Source organism: Ornithorhynchus anatinus, chromosome 17 (assembly GCF_004115215.2).
Source record: "Ornithorhynchus anatinus isolate Pmale09 chromosome 17, mOrnAna1.pri.v4, whole genome shotgun sequence".
NCBI classification, from domain to species: domain Eukaryota; kingdom Metazoa; phylum Chordata; class Mammalia; order Monotremata; family Ornithorhynchidae; genus Ornithorhynchus; species Ornithorhynchus anatinus.
In genome coordinates, this window is record NC_041744.1 from 3,680,482 (window position 1) to 3,701,424 (window position 20,943).

At 49.6% G+C, this 20,943-nt stretch overlaps 1 protein-coding gene across 4 annotated transcripts; it reads right to left on the reverse strand.

The window, feature by feature from the left end:
- Positions 1-2,656: 2,656 nt before the first annotated feature.
- Positions 2,657-20,592, reverse strand: NCBP3 (nuclear cap binding subunit 3). Of its 4 annotated transcripts, none has more exons than XM_007669839.3 (13): positions 20,336-20,592; positions 16,426-16,491; positions 13,839-13,944; positions 12,411-12,536; positions 10,921-11,049; positions 10,550-10,623; positions 9,756-9,864; positions 9,097-9,196; positions 8,699-8,805; positions 6,709-6,997; positions 5,575-5,732; positions 4,716-4,880; positions 2,657-4,463 (listed from the first exon to the last, which is right to left on the reverse strand). In XM_007669839.3, exons 1-13 carry the CDS (start codon positions 20,459-20,461, stop codon positions 4,222-4,224), a joined length of 1,797 nt encoding a protein of 598 aa, XP_007668029.2. In that variant the 5' UTR covers positions 20,462-20,592; the 3' UTR covers positions 2,657-4,221. The 4 variants fall into 4 exon arrangements, with proteins under 4 accessions (XP_007668029.2, XP_039770410.1, XP_007668027.2 ...); XM_039914476.1 differs by having other exon boundaries at positions 4,731-4,880; positions 20,306-20,592; XM_007669837.3 differs by having other exon boundaries at positions 20,306-20,591.
- Positions 20,593-20,943: the final 351 nt, after the last annotated feature.

A 20,943-nucleotide genomic window follows, 5' to 3' on the forward strand; every position in this document is an offset into this window, starting at 1 on the left:
AATAATAACGATGCTATTTGTTAATAATAATAATGTTGGTATTTGTTAAGCGCTTACTACATGCAGAGCACTGTTCTAAGCGCTGGGGTAGACCCAAGGGAATCAGGTTGTCCCACGTGGGGTTCCCAGGCTTCATCCCCATTTTACAGATGAGGTCACTGAGGCGCAGAGAAGGTAAGTGACTTGCCCACAGTCACACAGCTGACAAATGGCGGAGCTGGAATTCGAACCCATAACCTCTGACTCCAAAGCCCGGGCTCTTTCCACTGAGCCACGCTTGCTATGTGCCAAGCACCGTTCTAAGCGCTGGGGGGAGGCGCAAGGATGTCCCAGGTGGAGCTCACAGTCTTCATTGCCATCGATTAGATAAGAGACTTGTCCAAGGTTAAACAGCAGCTAAGAGGAGAAGCTGAGATTAGAAGCCAGGTTTCTCTTTTTGAAAAATGGTATTTAAGCGCTTATTACAAACCCAGGCACCGGAGTGGATAGAAGATAATCAATGTGCAGATTTGTACATTCCAAGCGCATAGTACAGTGCTCTGCACATAGTAAGCACTCAAATACTATTGAAGGAATGAATAAGAGCACACCGTTAGGGGGTGTTACTTTAATCTATCGATGAATCATTTTGATTGAGCGGTTACTGTGCACAGAGCACTGTACTAAGCATTTAGGAGAGTAATTATAATAATGTTGGTATTTGTTAAGCACTTACTATGTGTAGAGCACTGTTCTAAGCGCTGGGGGAGATACACGGTCATCAGGTTGTCCCACGTGAGGCTCCCAGTCTTCATCCCCATTTTACAGATGAGATAACTGAGGTGCAGAGAAGGTAAGTGACTGGCCCACAGTCACACAGCTGACAAGTGGCAAAGTCGGCATTCAAACCCATGACCTCTGACTCCCAAGCCCGGGCTCTTTCCACTGAGCCACGCTGAGTACAGTACAACAGAGTTGGTAGGCAAGTCCCCCACCCACAACGAATTCTTGTATATTAGACCCACAGATTCATTCCTTTCACGGTAGCACAGCGTGGTCTAGGGACAAAATGTTCGAGACTGGGTGTCAGCGAACTGGGTTCTGCCACTTGTCTGTGTGACCTTGGGGAAGTCGTTTAACTTATTTGAGCCTGTTAATTCAGCTGCAAACAGGGAATTAAGTTTGTCAGCTCCATGTAGGACGTGGACTGTGTCCAACTTGATTATGGAGAAGCAGCGTGGCTCAGTGGAAAGCGCATGGGCTTTGGAGTCAGGGCTCCTGAGTTCGAATCCCAGCTCTGCCACTTGTCAGCTGTGTGACTGTGGGCAAGTCACTTAACTTCTCTGTGCCTCAGTGACCTCATCTGTAGAATGGGGATTAAGACTGTGAGCCCCATGTGGGACGTCCTGATTCCCGTGTCTACCCCAGCGCTTAGAACAGTGCTCGGCACATAGTAAGCGCTTAGCAAATACCAACATTATTATTATCCTCTATCTACTCCAGTGCCTGGTTGTAATAAGCACAAATACCATTTTTTAAAAAGAGAAACCTGGGTTCTAATCCCAGCTTCTCCTCTTAGCTGCTGTTTAACCTTGGGCAAGTCATTACTTTGTTCCTGAGAAAAAAATGGGGCTTCCTCTTCCCTTTCCCCTTTACTCTCTGTGAGCCCCAGGTGGCACAGAGGCTGGGTCTAATCTGCTTTCATTGTAACTCCCCCAGCACTTTAGTACAGTGCTTGACAATCAATCATTCTTCACTGAGCGCTTAGGATGTGCAGAGCACCGTACTAAGCACTTAGGAGAGTACAACTTAATTAGCGGCTCCCAGAGCCCTTGGTTGTAGGAAGCTCAGAGGACACTGGGCATCTACTACATTCCCCACCATCTCTCCATTTTCCCAGCCTGGAGTGGTGGGTGGCTAACTCGGGAAAACTCTGGAGGAAACTGAGAACTGTACAACTCCCACCAACTCCCCCTAGTTCCTTGTGCACAGATCACGAAGTGTGGAGGGTGGGAAGAAGCCCACAGAGCAGCTCGCTTTTGGAGGTTTTGGGGGCTGGGGCTTGGGGAAGGCTTTCCTTGTCTGAGGGGGAGGGGAGAAAGAGGGGGCTAGCAGTTATCTGATAAAGTTAAAAGTTCCTCTTTTGTACCATTGCCCTTTCAAAGCTAGGAGGTACAGGTCAGAACAGGTGAGTAGTGTGGCCTAGTGGAAAGAGCAAGGGCCTCCGAGTCAGAGGACCTAGATTCTAATCCCCGCTCGGCCACTTGCCTGCTGTGTGAGCTTGGGTAAGTCACTTCACTTCTCTGGGCCTCAATTATATCATCTGTACAATGGTGATTAGTCACCTGTTTTCCCTCTGCCTTAAACTACGAGTCTTATGTAGGACAGGGACTGTGTCTAACCTGATTATCTTGTATCTACCCCAGGGTTTAGTAGGATACTTGGCACGTAGTAAAAGCCTAATACAATCATAATCAATAATGATAAGAATAATGTGCCCACTTCCAGCTAAACCCTCTATGCTTGCCGGCTGATTTGGAGCCTCTATATCCCCCTCTCCCAGGCCCCCCCATTTTCCGCTGCAGACAGAAGAGCCACCTTGTTCCCACACTACAATTCCTGGCTCCTCCAAGAGCCTGCACGATCAAGCCAACAGAAGACACCAGAGCCTGGTTGGTTACAGTGATCCAGCCTCGAGGCCATTTACTTTCACCAAAGAACAGCATCTCTCCCCCATCTCCTGTTGTCCTCCCCAGGGGCCGCGCAATGTTAAATACGGATGCCCACCCGGCTGTCAGCGAGGGGGAGGTGGAGTCGGAGTGGCTGGTTCCGGCCGGGTGCTGCTGGCCCGGGTCCGGGCTCCTCAGGTGAGAGGTCCTTCCCCGCCCCCACCCCCGGTACCGTGCACTCAGACTCTCTGTCTTGAGCTGGTTGGAGCGAAACCTTATTTTGAAGACCGTAGAAAAGAATAGAAAAGGCAAAGTGGTACAAAGTGAGGGAGGGAAAGAGAATCTATTGCTATTTCGGCAAGCACACGTGCCGGCTGGGATCCAGATCGCGGCTCGGCCCGACCTTTCTAACCCCGATGGGCCGGTTCTGAAATTTCGTCTCCAAGATTTGGGGGCGGTGAGCACATCTACTACCTTAGTCATTTTCTAAAAACGGACACTTCACATGAACCCATCTCACACCAATGGGCCTACAATGTCTGAAAAATCAAACTATATACAGTCCACTCGGGCTATACAATTAGGACAATTAAAATATAACATGACCCCCTTCTTCCTTCTTTCAAATTATATATATATAATATATATATATATTTAACAGCACATATGAGGACACCACTGGAGCTTTTTCACTGTAGCCAACAGGAAAACATTCACATGTATAAAAATTAATTTTAAGCTTTTAAGTCATCAATAGTCCTGGAACATAACTGGAAAAAAAGGGGTCGCCATTACTGGCTCACCTCCTGCTCGCCCATTGCCACAATCCCACCCCAAACTCAGAAGCCTCTGTGGTCCCCCTAAAGCATTTCAGACAGCCCTGGCCCATCCTTCTCAAAGCTGGTTGAACTTGGGGCAGGTAACCCTAGAACGGCGGATCTGTCCCGCACCGCTCCGTCTTGCCAATCTCACGTCGTGAAAATCTGTTCTGTAACAGGAGGGGCCGGGGCCTCTTAGCTTCTCAGTGAGGGGGGGTGGGCGGAAGCCGGGGTGCCTGTGGTGAGACGTGCTCGGTTCTTTGCTCTTTGGATGAACTGTGTAAAACCTTGCCGTTAAAAGATGCCACGGTAAAAATGCTCAGAAGAAAGGGCAGTTTACAAAAGGCTGGCCTTCTTTGCCAAATCAGGAGCCGGGGTGAGCTTAGAGGGAAGATAGCGGGGAGAGTCGAGGACACGAATGTGGGGCAGTGGAGTTGGAGCGGGGGCAGGGGCAGGTGGGGAAATGCAGTGCCCAGAACGGCTGCGACTTCTGCAGCGATTAGTAACATGTGGATGGACGCCTCCGGGACTCGAGGTCGCCAAGAACCAGAGATGCCTGCTGCTTTGAGGATTAAGGAGTCCCACTGGGGTCTCGCCACCCACGCCTGGCAAGAGCGGAGGCGGGGCCCCCTGCCCAAGGGGGAGGTGGCATGCGCCGACCCCCACCCGGGGTGCTCGGCGTCGGGCCGGCCGGTGACCGACCAGGGCTGCAGGGTCGGGGGGGTCCGGGCTGCGCCGGCCTCACCCGCCGGCCATCAGGACTCCGTGTCCGAACCCGAGCTGCTCTCCCGACTGATCTCGATCTGGAGAGATGGTAAGTTATCCAGCCGGCTCTTCTTCTGGCGGGACTGCTCCTTCTCCTGGATCAGGGCCCCCCAGGCTCGCTGCAGCTCCTCTTCCTCCTCCTCCTCGGGGGGCCGCGCGGGACCATCCGTCTGCCCGGGGCTCTTTTCTTTAGCTTTGGGGGCCGAGCCCAGGCGAGTCCACAGGTTTCCTGCTGGAGAAGGGAGAACAGGGGCAGCCTTTGGCAAGCTGCGGGGGAGGTGGTCCACAGAGGCGGCGGTGGCAGTGACGGGGGATGGCCAATGGTGGGTGGCCATCACTGAGATCCGACCAGCTGTCTGCTGTGTTTGAGAACCCACCCTGCGGCCCTTAGCTGCTTTTCCCCCTTGAGGAAGCCCACCTGATGTGGTGGGCTCTGGCCCCCTGTCCCTCAGATGCGATCCCCCTCCCGGGGCCCTCTCCCAACCTGATTTCTTCTCACGCGTGTCTGAATAGAGGCCTTTGATATCTTGCTTGGCCACGCCTAGCCTGCTGTGCACGTCGGACCCGGGTTCTCGACGGGGAGCCGAGGTGCTGCTGGGGGGCGTGGCTTCCGGAGAATGCGCCCGCTTTCCTAGCCTCTGCCGTACATCTGGAGACGGGCCGGGTATGGGGAAAGGGAGAGAAGGAAAAGAGGAGGGTCCCACGGGGCCGGATCAGCCCCTCTCGCCTCCACCTCTCCAGGATCCGGAATCAGAACTGCTGTGACATTCCGCAGCAGCTCTTTCCACGCTCACTCTCGGAAGAAACCCCAGGTCCTTTCCCGACCTCCCTGCCCTTGCCGCTCGTGGGAGACGAGGGCACTGAATTCTCCCAGCTCCCCCTGAGATGGGACGAGACTGATGAAATCAAACACTTGGGGGTTTAACATTTCTGGAGGTAATGAAGCCATAACGAGGCACTATCCCCTCAAACGGGTCTGGAGGAATGATTTCTCGAAGAAAAGCTTCTGGTCGGGAGCTGTGGCCAGGGCCGACGAGGCGGACTTTAAGGTTTGTGCTGGAATACGCTCGAAATGGTGACGTCCCCTGGGCCCAGCTGGACAGACCCTATGACCCCTGGAGCCTGTGGCTGCCAGGGAGCTCCCAGTTTACAAAGGGGCAAAGAATTGAATAACCAGAGGAGCTTTTACTTCCGGGACCTTTTGAGAGACAGGCTTGCTTAGGCAGACGCAAAATATTCCCAAGCCATGAAAAGTGTGGCCTACTTTGGTACTCCAGTGGGGGAACCGGGGGAAAGAGGGAGAGAGGAGGAGGAAGTGGGGGGAAGGAGGGCCGGCATAATACCTGATTTGACTCTGCTCGCTGGCGGTCTCTGTCCGGTGTTCTGCCGTTTTTCTTCCAAAAGGAGTCGCACGTCCGCCACCTTCTCCGATGCTGCCGCTTTGCTCCCGATCCGGTTTTTGATGTTACTAGTGGTTATGCTATCTGCCCTCATGGAGTTCCTTAAAAAAAAAAAAAAAAAAAAAAACAGAAATCAACCGATTAAATAAGCAGGAGACCAACGCGTTCTTCCCTGGAAGAGCAAGTTCTCTGACTGAGGCCCTGTGCGCCCTTGAGAAATCCAGCATATTTTGCAATCGGGTGGCAAGCAGGGCTTTGCCCGCAGAGAAGCGAGAGGTACTCAACCTCCAAAAGCATGCTCAAGTTCATTCCCCATCTCCTAGAATACCTCGGAGTCTTTTGCCTGCAAAGAAAATTAAGAAAACTTGGACTGTGAGCCTATGTGGGACAGGAACTGGGTCCAATATGTTTATCTTATATCTACCCCAGCATTTAGTACAATTGGCAGATGCGTCTTACCGAGGGAATCCAAACTCGCTTTTCAAAACCCACTGTACCGTAAGCCCCTAGTGGGCAGGGAACTTGTCTACCAATGTTGTTGCAGTATACTTTCCCATGTGCTCAGCACAGTGCTCTGCACACGGTAAGGGCTCGATAAATGCCGACTGAGTTACCATCGGACAATGACCAAACTGAGTTTGCGATCACTTGGTCTATGGCACAAATTCCGCCAGGGTGATGAGAGGTGGCAGGGCTCTTCTCAGGCACCGTTCTGATCCAACAGGAGGGATTTCAAGTACTTCAAAATGGAATGGAGACCGGCGCGAGCTGCTGGTCACCCTTATGTTGGGGCAAGCCCTGACCCACAAGGTCACACTGGGCCTTTTGTAAAAACCACAATGCTCCACTGCCCTGTTTAGACTGTATTCTCCTTGTGGGCAGGGATCATGTCTACCAATTCTACTGGATTGTACTTTCCCAAGTTGCATACAGTAAGTGCTCGATAAATACCATTGATCGAGAAGAGGGAAAAAAAGAAAAATCAGGTTACAAAAATCTAAGTGCCAGGGAAAGACAACGAACTGCTTTTGAAGCCTCTTCAGATTGAGAAGGGCGACGAGGGTCTCGAGCCTTTACCTGATGGTTTTTAGCTGAGATTCCACCTCGTCGGCATACATGGTCATCTTCATGCTCTTTTTGGGGGATGGAGTGGAAATCATTTTCAGTTCCAAGTCGTAGTCCATCTCATCTGAGTCTGAGTCACTGGCACTGGACCTCCTCGAGCCACTGCGGTCCCGAGCCTGCCTGAAAGCTTGCAGCTCGTCCCGGTACTCAACCACCACCCGCTCGTCTTCATCCATATCCTGCTCTTCCTCCTCCTCTTCTTCCTCCTCCTCAATAGGCTCCTCGGGGACGTTCACCAGACCTGGAGAAAGTCAACGGGAGAAATTGTGGAGTTCGGTCGGCCTTGGCTGTGCAAACCACAGTCTGGGTAACAGTATCCCAGGAACGTTGAGCATGACATCCTGGACCGAACACTTGGGCAGTATCACAGGGGCCCGAGGCACATTCCCTGCCCTCGGGGAGCTTCTACCCTAATGGAGGAAAGACAAGATCTCTACAGCATCGACTGGGAATAGGGGGAAGTGAACAATGACAAACCAGTGAGTCAAACAGGGGCAAAAAACTTTTAGACCAATTAGAATGGGGGTTTCCCCACCCCAAAGATGAGGGTGGCCAGTGCCCAGTTACAGACAGACACCAGATAGAACAATAGATGTGCTAGGGTAGCAAATAAGTCTTTCAGTCACAGGTGGTTCAGTCACAGGTGGTTCACCAGCCTACACTCTCTTCCACGATCAAAGCATGGCTCAAATTTATTTATGAAATTTTTACTGCACTCAACTGCTTAGTACAGTGCGCTGTACACAGTAAGTGCTCAATAAATACCATCGACTGACAATGATTTAACAGGTTTTAACTTCTTTTTTGGGGGGAAGGGGAGCAAGCGTTATTTTCTCTGGCCCTCACTTAAAGCAGTATATATTTTAAATGGATAATCCTCTTATACTCTCTCCCCTCAGGAGACCTACAGCATGGAAGGTAAAGTGTTACATCTGTTCTGCATATAGCCCAAGGTTTCCTCTTAACAGCTTATTTTACTCTTTTTCTTCAAAAGGTTTGAGTCTACACATCAGTTTAAGGAAGAAAGTGAAAGATCCTGCAGGCCTGAGGGCACCTCGGCAGGGCTGGTTCATTTGGGTCCCTACTTCCACACTGATCATTTGCTTGGCAGGTGAAACCCAGCTGGACTAGCTGCTCCTCCTCTACTGCTCTGGTGTATGAATCTCACTTTCCGGGGAGAGTCGGTGGCAAAGAAGGGGGCCGGGGAGGCGGGTTCCGAGTTTACTGGTCGGCTGGACAAATGCCTCAGAAGTGGGAAATACACTCATAATAATAATAATAACTATTATTATTATGGAACTTGTTAAGCACTTGCCAGGCACTGTTCTAAGCGCTGGGGGAGATACGAGTTCATCAGGTTGGACACAGTCCCTATCCCACAGTGTGCTTACACTCAATCCATTTTTTCCAGATGAGGTAACTGAAGCCCAGAGACGTGAAGTGACTTGTGGACCAGTGGCGGAGCCGGATGAGAACCCATAACCTTCTGACTCCCAGGTCCATGTGCTATCCACTATACCAAGCTGCTTTCACTCAACTGTATCTATTGAGTGCTCACTGTGTACAAAGCACGGTACTAAGCACTTGGGAGAATATGGTACAACAACAGACACCGAGCTCGCAAGTAATGGCCAGGTATTTAATATGCCAATGACTAAAGTATGATGTGGTTGTGTTGTTTTCCACAAAGTGTATTTGCTATCCTCTGAGCCAATTTACAGGGGTGGGGCTTCTCCACCTGAGGACTCTAAAGAAGATCTGAGTCTCAGAGGTACAGAAGGCGGCTCAGGTGGGAGGTCTGAATGAATACTGACTTTCCAGATTTGGCACTCTTGTCCAACTCTGGGGGACCTAAGGACCACCCATAGGCTGAGCTAGGAGATGAGAGGAGGGAAAATACCCCGTGAAGAGCTCAGAAAATCCTGATTCTCTGGACAATCACCTGAATGCCGGTGTTTGTACGGAGGGGTCAAGCCGACGTCATCACCGATCAGGCTCCTCTTCTTAATCACATCCCTCTGGATCCGGCGGGAATGGTACCTCCGTTTCCTGCAACATCAAAACCACGTCTGCCCCGTTCTCCTGCAACGAGGATGGACCTTAAGGGGCACAAGCTGGATCCCCCACCCTAGGCTCACGTTGTCGGGGGAACCTGGACTCTAAGTTTAGTCTCAGCCTGATGTTCCCAGACAACTGAATATTTCTTGTTCCAAAGAAACCCATTTGTGTCTTCCTTTCGCTTTACCAAAAATTATGAGTTGGGGAGCATATGTTTCTCTACCGAGCTGAACTTTTGGGGGGCGTCGTTCCTACCTCCTGTAGCCTGCGTTGGGCACTCACCAGGAGTTGCTGAGGATCCCCTTCATGCCACCATAATTAGGATTTCCGTACTTCATGTAATACTGACTCCTCCGGGCAGCTCCAAGTTCTTTCTTGTCATCTGAAAATGCATCATCGTCATCGGGATGAGATTCTTGGTATTTCTCAAGGCAGCGTGCCTTACCCAGAATTCCCAGAGATTGCTCGATAAGGACCGGAAGGAAACTGCTTCTCCCCACCTGTGAGTACCCATCACCCCCGGCACCCCTAAATGGAATATTTCGCTGCTTCTATTGATTGTCCAAAGACATTAGGAAAAAAAAAAAGCCACGTGAGGGAGGAGGGAAGATTCTGACTGAGAAAGAAAAAAAAATTCAAGGAATCTGGCTAGGGCCAATTTGCGGGGGGCTGGAGGAAGAGAGTCCTACAAGAACAGGGTGCCTGTGACTAAGCAGATAATCATTTCATTTTTAAACAGGCTCCTCTGGCTTGGGGGTAGCAAATACACGTTGTGGAAAACAACACAACCACATCATACTTTAAGATCCGCCCAAAAGAATTCAAGGCAAACATAACTAGGAGAGATTAAGTCCATGGTTCAGTAAGGGCCTTAGTTAATAACACAGTGCTCATTTTCAAGAAACAAACCCCAGGAAAAGGAGCCTAAATGCTACACTTACCTTTTGTAGCAAATCTCATGAATAATTTCTTCCCTTTAGCCAGTTTGTTGGCGGGGCGGAGATCGTTCCGTAACAGAGAGTCTTCCTCCACTTGGGACAGCGCTTCCAACTTGAGAAGAGAGGAGGTTTCTCAAACAAACATTATAATGCTCTTTGCTTTGGAAACAGAAATGAGCGTGCTTTCTGGCACCAACTTTATCTAGCAACAAAGTAGCCCCCAGTTGGATCCAAAGGACATTTTCCCAGCTCATCAACCTGAACAGTATGAGAGGGTTTGGCTTTCTGCAGCTGAGAAAACCGGGGGGTAGTGGGGCTGCTTCTGATAGGGTCAGAAATCAGAAAACTGTATTTTCCTCCCTAGCCTGTTACCTCCCTGAGGGCAGGGGACTGTCTCTACTTATTCTACCAAACTCTTCCAAGTGCTAAGTACGGTGCTCGGCACAAAGGTAGGTGCTGAATTAAAACTACTGCTTGACTGATCTCCCTTAATACAAACACTTCAAATGATTTATGCTTTTATTGTTAATGAAAAGTATTCTGGGGAAGGAAGGCCGTCATTTGTGAGGTGATACAGAACACCAGCTCTTTGAGGGGAGGGACTAGCTTTTCTAGATCGAATGGCATCCCTAGCCGGCCCCCCTAGAGACCAGCGCGTGGGCCACCCCCTCCCGATGAGTACCCCAGCCTCAGACCACTGAGGTCTGTTTTGGGTTTACGCATTGGGCCCAAGGACCAGAGCCACAAACTGGCTTTTGAATTTTCACACTTAATTTGTTTGGTCCTTGAGTACCAACCTCCACGTCACTTGTGTTGTCATCCTCAACCTCTCCTTCCTCAGCCTCGTTTTCAGAAAGGTCCTCTTGCTTGTCTAAAGTGGGGCACAAAAGAGGGGAAAGAATGAATCTGAAAAGAGTAGTCATGGCTAACCAGGGGTTTAAAAAAACAAACAAACCAAAAACTCCCAGCCCTGCTCCTCCCTGAAGTTGAACTAAAACATTTGTTTTCCCAGGCACTTTTTGTCTTGAAATGTTTCATGGCATAATGTATGTCGCTGACCCGGAAAAACGGCATTACCTAAAACACCTGTCTACGGCCACCGACTTTAAATGCCCAAATACAAAGCCCCAAAATGAAATCACTGAAAGACCACGAGAGAGGCGTTTACCTTTTTTAATTTTTTCGGGTGCCTTCTCTTCATTAGCATCTCTGATTTTGACCTTATCGTGGTTGGGCAGAGAGCTCATATTAATAAGGGCTCGTGTAGCTGTCACTTCATCAAGCCAAACGACGTTACCTGAATTTTTAAAAAAGAAAAAGCCCTTGTGTGTTAAACATGATCCTCATTATACATATAATACATAGTATATACCCACAATATATAATGAATACCCAATATGTAATACATCTCTTAGATTGACTACTAGCGCTTTCTCTTAGTTTTCTGAACCCATTCCACAGTACATTAAAATTTGGGAAGGAATCACTTCGTTTCACTTACAAGGAGCTGAGTCAGTCAGCTGCCTTTAGAATTCAGCTTTTGTTGAAATTGAGTTTTATCTACCATATTTAAAAAGTATATTGCCATTTGCATTTTTTGGTGGCCGGTATTTTTTGGTATCACTGATAAGAAGCAGGAGAGAGCTCCCTCCACCCAGAACTGAAAGGATCTCAAATGGAAACAGAAAGAACCTTGGGATAGAACGATCGATTTGCCAATCCAAGAGGTGCAATGATGCTTTATCTAAAGGTCCTAAACAGCCCTGCACACAACAAACACTTGCTACAGATTCCTACCACTACCACCTTCAAAAAGATTAGAATAAAAAAAAACAAGCATTTTAAAAATGAGCAGGGGGGCATGGAGGGGCTAAGAATTAAATGAAAGCAAAGATTTCTGGACACAAAAGAGGATAGAAAAAGAAATACATCTGAACAGGTTCACTTCAGCCTATGCAAAGGGAATCGGAGAGAGTTGGATCAAAGGCAATCAGTAAGCCATAAAAATTAAAAAAATAATTAGCGGGTCCTTCTCTGTTAAGACACGCTGACCAATTACCAAATTAACAGAGAAAAAGACAGTCAGGTTTTTGGAATCAAGCCATCCTTGACCCTTCAGCTTTAACTCTGAGCCGCAATGGATCTGAGTTCATTGAATTCTCCAGGAAACTGGACAATTTGGCTTTGGTGGGGTGGAAAAGTCACCTTGACCTGATGGTCTCGTAAATTACCCCACAAGAAAAAAGAACTTAAAAAAAAATCAGTCCATTTTGACAGCTGGAAATCCAACTTTCAACATGAAACCAGTTATAGGAAAAAAAACCCAGGCCCAATCTCAGTGGAAGCCGCAGGGCAGGCAGAGGTGGTAACTGTGGTGGCTGCTGTGTTTCACCGGGGAGCTCATCTAATAGTCCAAACGCCTCAACTGTAAAATCTTGGATGTGAAACCTTGGAGGCAGAAGAAACTCCTTCCCCATATGGCTCCAGACCAAAACACTTCACCAAAGCATCTGGAATGTAGAAGGGCAAATGTTTTCTAGACCTTTGCTTGAAAAACCCAAATCAGTGGGCCCCACCCCGTGACTGGGAAAGCCCAGTCTAGGCGAGCCATCGACCAGAGGCCGGAAGGGTAGGATGCCGGGGTCCCCGTCTACTTACAAGAGGTGTCGTCCAGCCATTCGATGTGAGCTGGAGGGTATTCTTTAAAGTAGCCAAATATGTCTTGCGTGCTCATCTCATCCACCCCGCAGATATAGATCGTCTCCAGTCTCACTTTAGGGATTGCTGCAGAGACAGAAACAAAACCAGCTGTTTTCTCAGAGGTCTCCCTCTCTCAGTCATCTTAAAACCAGCCGAGGTAACGGGCTCTGAAAAAACTCCTGGTGTATAAAATAACAGAATGTTCCAGGAGTAGGGAAATGGAAACCCAATCACCCCCACAAGTAGAGTGATTTCCATTCCCCACACTTGGAAAGGAACTTTTCAGAATATTTCAAAGGGCTGTTCTGCCTAGCATGATGGCTTTTCATTTGGCAATATTATTATTATTATTATTAATAACATAAAGGTATTTGTTAAGCACTTACTATGCGTCAAGCACTGTTCTAAGTGCTGGAGTAGATAACAAGATGATCGGGCTGGTCAAAATCCCTCTCCCAAATGGTACTCACAATCTCCAACCTCATTTTACAGATGAGGTCACTGAGGCACAGAGAAGAGAAGTGACTTGCCCAAGGTTACGCAGCAGATAAGTGGCAGAGCCAGGATTAGAACCCAGATCTTTCTGATTTCCAGGCCCGTGCTCTACCCACTAGTATAAGCAGTGTCTCAGGAGTCGTAGGTAGAGGAATGAAATTGGACTGGGCTTTAAAGCTGGCAAAACCCGGGCCTTTTGGAGAACTCTTTTTCAAGAGAAAAGGCTGAACATCGGGCTTAATCACAGGCCGCTTCAAATTCCATAGTTCTCCCAGCTAAATGAGCAGGACTCAGGCACCAGAAAAGTACCGTTTAAATCATCTGAGCCAGAGAGATAATTTCAGATTTCTAAACTGCACTTAATTTTCCATTAATCAAAAGACAACTGCATATATGACATCTAATCTATACAATTTAATGAATTGACATTACCATTAGTGCCTTTCCATCTTTTCCTCAGCGTCTCTGCTACGGAGGATATCTGACTTGAACAAACTTTTGTCATTTATTGCTCCAAGAGCTCCTGCCCTAGTGAATTGGCTGCAGACCCAAAACACAATCTGTATTTCTTTCACCCAGTTATTTCTGATTGTAAATCCAGGGACACCAAGATTCCTACGATCACAAGCCCTTGGGTAGAAGAGGGAGAAAGGACTCGCCCAGGCTGATCCATTTGTTATTTAGCTGTCATTTTTTTTTTTTTATAAAGTGAAGAGCTCTAGAACAACTTTCAATAGAACTGAGACATACCAAGGATCTTTAATTTCCTCAGAATTTTACAGGAAAAACAAGCACTCCACTGGTTAAGCCCAGAAAGAGCAGGAGGGCTAGGAGAGCTGGTGCCTGCTTTCACAGGCCCCCGAACCAGCCCGACACACACACACACGGTACCTTTCTTCATCATATCTCGGTCCAGCGCGACGTTCCTCTGTGCGATATTCACTTCGGCTCGAAAATGGAAGCGTTTGGCTCTTTGCTCCTTCTTTTCGATTGCTTCCTTCAAAAGAGAGAGAGGCTGGGTGGGAAACACTGAGACGGGAAAGTTGTGCAGAGTTCAGTGAATCACTTAGACCCCTTCTAGGGAGCCCTGGTGGCTCTCAAGGGCACCAGGTGAATCCAAGGCTTGAGGCTGGGCCAGAATGGAAATCACACCCCATGGATTTTCCCGGGATACACCGACGCCCTGCCCGCTCCCAATATTGATGCCTTACCCAATTGGAAGTCATCTATTCCCCTGAAAACAAACCCTGTGTAAGGAATGTCTACTCTACCACCATCCAACCCCAAGTGGCTGCAGCACGGAAACAAGGAGTCTACACTGTGCTAACATCTGGGGCATTTATAATTGTGAGGCTTCATTTCTAAAATTCCTCAATCAATAAAATACCTCCTCCCCCACAGTCACGTTTTTCCAGGAACCGGGGAGCTCGGGGCTTTATTTAAAAAACAAAAGGAAGCAGCCGGGTGGATTTTTCCAACAGCAGCTAAAATAAACACAAGCCCAACTCTGGAGCTAGAAGGGCTCCTGGGAGCTCTCCCTGCCAATTGTATATTGACTATGCGCCCCAACTGAGCATCTACTATAGAAAGCTCGAGGCGATTGGGGACACAGCATCACGTTTAATCACCTCCTGGGACCTTTATTGATTTTACTCTGTGGCTTTTTCACAATATAGACACCCAGAGCTTTCCCTTAAAAAAAAAAAACAAAACACCAAAAACATACCCAACTCTGTTGCTGTTTTCACACGTATATGGAATGTGCCACCATGAATCAAGGGGAGATGGGAAAAACAACCAAAAGAAACTTACGGCCCTTTTGGCTTTTCAATTATGTTTGAAATATTTCCCCCACTGCCCCTCAAAAGTTGTCATGCTTTCTCATTTGGCATAAAGATTGGGACCCCCACTTCCTTCTCTTGTTGCGCTTGTTGCTAAGCGACAGTGTGAGCAGGGGCACCTGGGCAAATTAGGCCACCCTTTATTCGCAGAAAGCCAGGCGCCCATGTTTCATTTTAGGAATTCTTAGGGGTGTCTCTAACACAAAGTTTCTTTCACAAATAACAGCTTGCCCTCAGCCCCACAGCATTTATTTATGTCCACTTATATAATTTATGTCCACATCCCTAATTTACTTATTTTTATTAATGTCTGTCTCCTCCTCTAGACAGTAATCTCTATGTGGGCAGGGATCACACCTATCAACTCCATTGTTTCATACCCTCTCAAGCACTTAGTAAGTATTCTGCACATAGTTAAGCCACCAATAAATACCACTGATTGATTCGATTGAAAATTTGATTTGGAAAGGCAAGCATACCATATCTTTCCCCTAAATACCTCTTATTCCTTGACAGGATTAATGGGTGAGAACTTGAGAAATCCCTTCAAACCGGCCTATTAATCCAGAATTTTAAAAAACACAAATAAATTATGATTTATGATATATGATTTTTTTACTCCTATTTGAAGACACTAATGTTCTTAATTACGAGGAGCTTGACACTCCATTCCTCTAGCCACAGTACCCTATTGCTCTTAATCATTGATATTCATTGAGCGCTTACTATATGCAAAGCACGTATTATTAGTATATTATTGTATTCACAGTAGCCCTTGTCTTTTAGGTCATTTAAGTTTTTAATTGTTTTACCCTTTCTCTCACACTGGGTGCTTGAGGGATAGGGATTTAATTTTCACTTGTGTATTTTTTCCAGTGTTTTCCACACGGTAGACATTAGTGCTAGTCCTCATGTTCCTCTGTTGAAAAGAGTTGCCAATTAAGAGATGACTGACCCGCCACAGAAATACAACCATCAGTGGTATTTACTGAGCACTTCCTGCACGCCAAGCCCTGAACTAAGCACATGGGAAGGTACAGCAGAGGAGTTGGTACACGAGATCCCCGTCCACAAGGTGCTTCTAAGCGAAGAACCCACGTGATAACCGAACCACTCTCCACCACCAGAAAACCCACTGCATTTTCGAGCCGATCCCCCTGTTTCCCTTCCATCCAAGTGACAGTATTCAAGAGCCGCTGAAAATAATTCTCCCACTCAGTTCAGCTCTGCCCCATCCGAGACACCCGGGACCTCAGGATTTGCTTGACCCCAAGATTTCCCTGGCAAACCTCCTGCCCGGGGGGAACACTACTCTACCACTACGCTCGAAAAAGGGAGACTCCAAAAGGAGCGGTTTTCCTTGATAGCAAAAAAACCCCCAACTTTTAAAGTGGCCAAGCTCAGGAATCTCCTTGGGACTTATCTCCTCAATGGACATGATGACCCAGAAACACCTTCTGTTGCCTTCAGAGAGAGGGAGATGAGCGAATCCTCTAGCCACCTCAACAGAAAAAAGTCCCCCACCACGGCAGAGCAGCTAACGAACTGGAAAACCACAAGAGCACCGTGTTTCCTGGGAACGAGCCCAGCTGACCCTCTGTGACAAAGAATTGAAACAAATCCCACATCTGGCTTACCTTGGAAGTGACGTCGATTCCCGTGATGAAGCTCCCGGCTTTGTTTTCGTATCTTCTGCTCGTGTCCTGATTCAAAAGAAGGAAGATGGGGTGAGGAAGGCTGACGGGAGCTGAGCGACTGGGGCCTAACAACTTAGCAACTGTGTCCCTTTCGTTTCCTCTGACGAAGGAGCCTGGTTCCACGAGCCCCACCACCATACAGGCGATGGGAGTTGTACAGGCCTTGAGGCTGAAGATGGCCTAAGAGAAACATTTCTTTTACCAGAATATTGCTAGGCTTCTGAAATTCATTCAAAGGATAAAGTGTGGAGTAGTGGAGAGAAGATTGGCTAAAAGAACAAGCCTTGCGGCAACAGTTTTGCTAGAGATAGAGTGCTTTCCCTAAGTGTTCCGAAAAGAACATGGGGCTGGGAGTCAGGAGACCCAGCTCTGCCACTGACCTACCGTGTGACTTTGAGTAAGTCACTTAACTTCTCTGGGCTTTAGTTTCCTCATCTGTAAAATGGGGATTGGATACTTACTCTCCATACCGCTAACGATAACAAGAGTAGCACTTGTTAAGCACTTACTATGTGACAAGCACTGTACTAAACTGCTGGGGTAGACACAAGATAAACAGAGCAGACAGTCCCACATGGGGCTCACAATCTAAATAAGGTGAGAGAAGGGGGATTGATCTTCAATTTACAGATGAAACACCTGAGGCACAGAGAAGTTAAAGTGACTTGCCCATGGTCACCCAGCAGGCAAGTGGCAGAACGAGGATTTGAATCCAAGTGCCCTGTCTCCCGGGTCACAGCTACTTCCACTAGGCCACGTTGCTCTGAGATTGTGAGTCCAATGGGACAGGAACTGTGTCTGATCTGATTATCTGGAATCTATCTTGCTGCTTGGAACATGGTAAGTGCTTCATAAACATCACAATTATTCAATGAAAAAACAATAACAACAAAAAAACCCCAAACCATCACTGCCTCAGTCTTCTCATCTGGAAAATAGGGACAACATCAACTTCCTCTAACCTTCCATCTTTACTTAAGTTTCTCCTGATGGATGTTTTACAATTAACTGCAAGTGGGACAATCCTCTACCCCACATTCTCAATAAGGATAGCTATATTAATACACTTCAATTTCTGCTGCAGTTCACTGATCCCCGGAGCTCCATTTGCTCTCATTCACCGAAACAATCAAACCCCTCAAAACAAGATACGAGTGTTCAACTGTTCAATAGAAAATGTTCAACCTTGCTATTCTCAACTCCTCGGAGTCATTAAACTCTCACACTGTCTGCTGCTAAATGAGCCGGTGGCATTTACTGAGCGCTTCCTTCAGAGCCCTGTACTAAATGCTGGGGAGAGTAGCAGTTGGTAGAGACGATCCCTGCCCTCGAGGAACTTACGTGGCCGTTTTTCCTCCATGATCTTTCACAAGTTGGCCCGGTCCCCTCCATTTAAACTGCCGCCACCCTGGTTCAAATGCTTGCCATCTCCGCTCTAGACTACCCTATCAGCCTGCTCACAGTTTCCCTGCCTCCAACCTCTTCCCCTTTCGGTCTATACCACTCTCTGCTGTAGTTTGACACATTTTTCCCCTCCTCCGAAAATGCCAATGGTTACTCATTTCGCTCCACCTCAAGGGGAAACTCTCAACCACTGGCTTCCAGGATCCCCACCGGCTTGGTTCCTTAGAGCAGCAGGGTGGCTCATGGAAAGAGCCCAGGCTTGGGAGTCACAGATCATGGGTTCTAATCCTGGCTCCGCCGCTTCTCTGTGCCTCAGTTACCTCATCTGTAAAATGGGGATTAAAACTGTGAGCCCCACTTAGGACAACCCGATCACCTTCTCACCCCCCAGCACTTAGAACAGTGCTTTGCACCTAATAAGAGCTTAACAAATACCACCATTACTATTATACACCGGCACCACTCCCCAGCCTCCGGCTCCTTGTACCTACCCAAGCTAACCTTTCCACTGGGCCTCAACTCTCCCACCTCAGACCACTTGCTCTTGCCCTTTTCCCCGTCTGGAATTCTCTTCCCCATTTCCCTGCTGAAATCCCACCCACTCCAGGAAGTCTCTGTCGAATCGTGTTCAACCACCTCAGGTCAAGCCAACCCCACCTTTACATCCGACAGAGGTAGCAATTCACAACCTCTACACATTTATCGAGCTGTCGTTCCGCACTCTGCCTATTTATAATAATAATAATGATGTTGGTACTTGCACTCTGCCTATTGATAAAAATAATAATGTTGGTATTTAAGTGCTTACTATGTGCAGAACACTGTTCTAAGCGCTGGGGGAGATACAGGGTCATCAGGTTGTCCCACGTGAGGTTCACAGTTCATCCCCGTTTGACAGATGAGGGAACTGAGGCACAGAGAAGTGGAGCGACTTGCCCACAGTCACATAGCCGACAAGTGGCAGATCTAGGATTCGAACCCATGACCTCGGACTCCCAAGCCCAGGCTCTTTCCACTGAGCCACGCTGCTTCGCTGTGCTGTGCTTCTTTCTCTGGCACCCACTGTTTGTATGCCATTTTCCCAGAGAAACAGGGTAGCTCAGTGGAAAGAGCCCGGGCTTTGGAGTCAGAGGTCATGGTTCGAATCCCGGCTTTGCCGTCTGTCAGCTGGGTGACTTTGGGCAAGTCACTTCACTTCTCGGTGCCTCAGTTCCCTCATCTGTCAAATGGGGATGAAGACTGTGAGCCCCACGGGGGACAACCTGATTTCCCTGTGTCTCCCCCAGCGCTTAGAACGGTGCTCTGCCCATAGTAAGCGCTTAACAAATACCAACAGGATTATTTTCCATCTGCCTGTCTCCCCCTCATTCCCTGTAGCTCCTGAGGGCAAGAAACGTGTCTTTCCCTTCCAGTTTAGTCTCCCAGCGGCTTTGGCCAGTGCTCCGCTCACAGTAGGGCCTCCATAATTACTGATGACGATAGCTCTGATCAGTCCTATCTTAAAAGAAAGCAAGCCACAGGTGGATCCTCCCACTTTTCGACTTCGGCGTGGCTCAGCGGCAAGAGCCGGGGCCGGGGAGTCCGAGGTCTTGGGTTCCAATCCCGGCTCCGCCACTTATCCGCTGTGTCACCTTGGGCAAGTCACTCCACCGGGCCTCAGTTCCCTCATCTGTCAAATGGGGATGAGGACGGTGGGACCACCTGATGACTGTGGGCCAGTCACTTCACTTCTCGGCGCCTCAGTGACCTCATCTGTAAAATGGGGATGAAGACTGGGAGCCCCACGTGGGACCACCTGATGATCTTGCGTCTTAGAACGGGGCTCGGGCACATAGTCAGTGCTTAACAAATACCAACATCATTATTGTGACCCCGGAGATCCCCCAGCGCTTAGCACAGTGCTCTGCCCGCAGTAAGCGCTTAAATACCACCATTATGACGATTTTTGCTGGGTGACTGTGGGCAAGTCACTTCACTTCTCGGTGCCTCAGTTCCCTCATCTGTAAAATGGGGATGAAGACTGTGAGCCCCACGTGGGACGTCCTGATTCCCCTGTGTCTCCCCCAGCGCTTAGAACAGTGCTCGGCCCATAGTAAGCGCTTAACAAATACCAACATTATTATTATTACTCTTTTTGGGCACATTCTCGGGCCAACTCCGCCCTCTCCGCAGCCCCCCAGGTAGCCACCTGTCCTCAGTCTCCCCCCCCCCCCCTTCCTTCACCGCGGGGCCGGGCCCTGGGTTCTAATCCCCCTTCCGTCCGCCGCGTGACCTTGGGCGGGTGGCGCCCCTTCCCCGGGCCTCAGTGGGCTCGTCTGCAAAATGGGGATGGAGCCCGGGGGCCGAATCCCGCCCCGTCTCCCCCCTCCTCCCCCTCCCCCCCCCCCGGGACCCGCGCCGGCCGCTCCCTCCCTACCGGGACGAGCTCCCTGAGGGAGCGGCGCACCGGGACGGCCGCCAGCTCTCCGTCCTCCACCTCCATGGGCTCCGGGACCCCCGAAGGAGGAGGCCGAGGCGCCTCCGGCTCCGTCGCCGCCTTCACCGGCCCCCGCGGGCTCCGCACCGCCGCCATCGCCACAGAGCGGACCGACGGACAGAGAGGCCCCGGGCCCCAGCACACGGGAGGACGGCGGGCACCGGCCTACGGCGCCTCCCGCAGCGGCGGGGGGAAGGGGGGGCGCGGCGGACGGGACCGGACCGGACGGGACGGGACGGGACCGGCCGGGGAGGGGCCGGAGGAGGAAGGGGCGGGGGCACAGGGGTCGAAGGGGAGGGGGAGGAGGAGGAGGAGGAGGAGGAGGAGGAGGAGGAAAGGGGGCGGGGTCGAGTGACGTAAGGGGGCGGGGACAAAGGCGGAGGGGCGGAGTCAGGAGGGAAAGGGACGGAGTCGGAACCCGGGGGGCAGAGGGGGCGGGGCCGAAGGGGAGGGAAAGGGGGCGGGGTCAGAACCCGGGGGCCGGAGGGGGGCGGGGTCACGATGAGGAAGGGGCGGGGCCAGAGGACCGAGGGGGCGGGGCCGGGAGGAGGGAAGGGGACGGGATCAGAACCCAGGGG